Source organism: Daphnia magna, unplaced genomic scaffold (assembly GCF_020631705.1).
Source record: "Daphnia magna isolate NIES unplaced genomic scaffold, ASM2063170v1.1 Dm_contigs179, whole genome shotgun sequence".
Taxonomy (NCBI): domain Eukaryota; kingdom Metazoa; phylum Arthropoda; class Branchiopoda; order Diplostraca; family Daphniidae; genus Daphnia; species Daphnia magna.
In genome coordinates this window covers 108066-111464 of record NW_025533156.1, presented here as the reverse complement: position 1 = coordinate 111464, position 3399 = coordinate 108066, and the positions used below count along the sequence as shown (strand labels likewise).

Genomic DNA, 3399 nt, shown 5'->3' with positions numbered 1-3399 from the left:
AAGAAAACAAGATTAGATAAAAAATATACTTTGAGAAATTACCTGAGTCGGCAGTCTCCGACATAAAGGTTCAGTAATCTTTAAATGGTAATAAAAAAATAAATGGTAATAATCTAAAATTCGCAGCACCCTGGGCAGCGAATTTCTATATATGATGTCCCTGGATTAACTATCCAACCGTACAAAAAGAGATTTAATTCAAGAAACATCAAGTCGGCATTTGCAGCATGTGGCATTTATCCTTTTAATAGGCATGCGATTCCAGAACATATGTTTGCTCCTTCAGAAGTCACAGATTTACCTGCAGGTACGAAATAATTGTATTAAGTTAAAGAACACGTTATTCACTGTTGGAGTTTTTTTTTTGTTGTTCCAGTGGATCAAGTAGAAATAGATCCGGTCTGTCAAAAAACAAACGCTCAAGAGCAGTTTTGTAATGCAGTTGTCAGCCATCTAAATACTACTTTATCAGGTATTAGTACCTAGCGCTGCATTCACTAAAGTATCAATTTTAATTGATAGTTTTTGCTTCCAATTCACCTGCCACTGCAAAATGCAAATACGAATTTAACTCCATCTAGTCAAGGAGCAAGTCATTGTGTGGAATGTGGATGTGGAACAACTACTAATTACATGTTGACAGTTTCATCTTGCGGTAAAGTGGTCAGTGTAACTCCTATTTCAACTACTACAAATGAAAAGGGTTGTCGACATGTGAGCCTTGATAACTTTCAGCATATGACTGGAAGAAATGTGACACCAGCGGACGTTATTCCTCACCCACAAGTCCCGCAAACAGGACCAAGAGTATCAAGATTCAAGAACCGTGGGTCTTCACGTGTACTAACAAGTACGCCTGAAATTATTCGGATCAAAGAAACCTACAAGGAAAAAATGGAAAAAGGAAATAGGGTGGCTTTAAGAAAAATCGGAAATGTTCAGAAGAATAATTCCAAGAAAACAAAAAGTCTAGAACTGTCAAACCCTAACTCTTCAAATCTGAATTCTGCATCAAATCAACAGGTCACTACAAAGACCAATAGACGTGACATCGACTTACTCGACTACATTCCAAAAACTGGCAGTAACATTGTTGTCGCGCAACGTGCACCTTCAACTCGTAAAGTCAATCGAAAACTTATTACTGAATTTGTTTAATTCTGATATTCTCGTGAACAATCTATTTGCAGTCAAATTAATCTCGTGAAAATTCGTGAAAAATGGGTCAATGCTATCTTGAGTTTAAAACAAACAAGTAGGCTATTTCCTAATTTTCAATGATAATGGAAAAAGAAATCTCGTGATAATTTAAATTATGTGCGTCAATCCAGTCTTTAGTTTAAAACAAGAAGTGTTTCCTATTTCCAAATGATAATGTAAACAAATAATCTCGTGATAATTAATTGTTGCTAAAATATAAATTCCTTAAACTAAAAGAAGTGAAAAAATGATTTTCTCTTCTAAAATTGAATTTTGAAGCTTTTCACAAATACAGATAACAGAAGAATAAAATGTCTGTTTCTTTTATCGATAGGCCTACTATAAAAAAAACGGAGTAATAATAGCTATGTCACAATTTGTTGTTGTGTCTGTGTTTTTTTCAAGCAAATCCATGTAATTGCAAGGATACTAGTTATGTCCAAGTTGTAATTGACAGCTCAAATTGATTCCAATCGTATTCACATACAAACAACCATCCATTGCATATTGGGAGAAATTGTTCACTTGGAAACGCAACGCTCCTTTTTCTGGTGAATAGGAAATGAATGTTGCTTGAATATTGTGTAAATCACGTGCAAGTCTATTTTCAAAACCAGGAAGAGTTGATCTATTGCGGTGGTATTGGGGATAAGTGATGTAATTTCCAGTGGACTTATCTAAAGGCCATAAACTGTATAAAGTGATTTCAGCTCTGCGATTGAGCCCCTCTCCTTCACTTGGTTTCATGGATACGTCTGGGTATACAGCCACCATCTTGCAACCAATTGATACTATATAAATTAAGATGTTAAAATAGTTACTTGAAATTAATTATTAAGTCGCATACCAATGTCATCCAGATTCAAATGAGCAACATCCAAAGGGCCTTCGAAAAAATTTTTACCATACCCTTGACGAATAATAGTAAATGAAGTAACAATACAATCTCCATTTTGATCCAATCCTTGCTTTGCAAGTTCTTCCAAACTCGGTATTACTGAATATCCACAACGACGTAAAACTATTCCGACAGGGTGACGAGACATCTTACTTAGCAGTCACGTTGTTTACGTTTCACATTTGAAAGCACTGGTAAATCGATGTGAACCAGCCGGTAAGAGGGAATTATCGATTATTAGTTAGGCCACTCCCACTGGGATGGTCAAAATTGTCCCATACAACACCATTTCCGTTGTCCACATCAACCCCTCATGAAGTACCTTTACATTTATATTTACTACAGCTAAAATAGAGCCGGTAAATACTTTTTTTTTTTACTTTAGATAGTAAAAAGACAGGCCATTCGAATGTTATATTTTCTTTTTAATTAGCTTTAAGTAATTTAAAGTGTTTTTTAACTTTAAAAGAAAGTAAAAAGTTTCGGCTTTTTCCCAAAACTCTATTTTTACGTCAACGCTCAAACTATAAATTATATTTAATGAAAATTTTGTGGAGAAGTCTGTCACACTATTCTTTGTACATTGTAAAAAAATTAAATTTATTTAATACATTGAACATACAAAAAAGGGTACTGTCCCACGTAGCCCCTGTCCCACCCAACCCCGGTCTCCCCTATATTATAAATTTATTTATATATTATATTATGCCTTTTCTAATATTGGCGCAACTTACGTTTGCCGGCTGCAGTCGGACGCACCTGGTTGAATTTCTGTGAGATAGCACTTTCCAGTTTCGGTGGCAAACGATGTTTTTTCAATTTCACCTTTAGCATAGAGAAAATGGCATCTAAGCAGATAAATATGATTAAAATGCAACTCTTAAACAATATTAAAAAAATTCATACCTTGTATTTTAACATACTGCTCACGCGGAATAGGAATTTTAAGGTCGCCCCGTGTGTAGCTTTGTGCCACAGTTCTTGTGAAGACGGAGGTACTGCGGTGAATACAGCGTCCAAATCAGATTAAGGACAAACTTGCGCTCATCCCTGGTACTCATGTTTTTCAGGTTTTCCTTCTTTATTGGAAACGCGTCCTACAACGATTTTCTCTTGGTTACAATAGACAAATAATAGGACTACTGCGAACTTACCTTTCGAGCATGAAAACCGTCCTCGTCCTCCTCCTCCTCCTCATCCTCGTCTTCCTCTTCCTCGTCTTCCTCTTCCTCGTCTTCCTCTTCCTCGTCGCTACTTTCTTCAGCCGATGAATAATTTGTTTGTTCGGTGACATGGCGGGA

At 36.0% G+C, this 3399-nt stretch overlaps 1 protein-coding gene across 1 annotated transcript; it reads right to left on the bottom strand.

Moving 5' to 3' along the window:
• Positions 1–1627: 1627 nt before the first annotated feature.
• Positions 1628–2497, bottom strand: LOC123467366 (nuclear pore complex protein Nup98-Nup96-like). Its single transcript, XM_045167315.1, has 2 exons — positions 2048–2497; positions 1628–1991 (listed from the first exon to the last, which is right to left on the bottom strand). The coding sequence occupies exons 1-2, from the start codon at positions 2244–2246 to the stop codon at positions 1630–1632; spliced, it is 561 nt and encodes a 186-aa protein (XP_045023250.1). The 5' UTR covers positions 2247–2497; the 3' UTR covers positions 1628–1629.
• Between the last annotated feature and the right edge of the window lie 902 nt (positions 2498–3399).

Bases quoted from the DNA above. Each gene is read 5' to 3' on its own strand.
- LOC123467366 (XM_045167315.1), bottom strand. From the start codon at position 2,246: ATGTCTCGTCACCCTGTCGGAATAGTTTTACGTCGTTGTGGATATTCA. The intron at 1,992-2,047 runs GTATGCGACTTA...TAATTTATATAG, and splicing joins TTTGAATCTGGATGACATTG to TATCAATTGGTTGCAAGATG.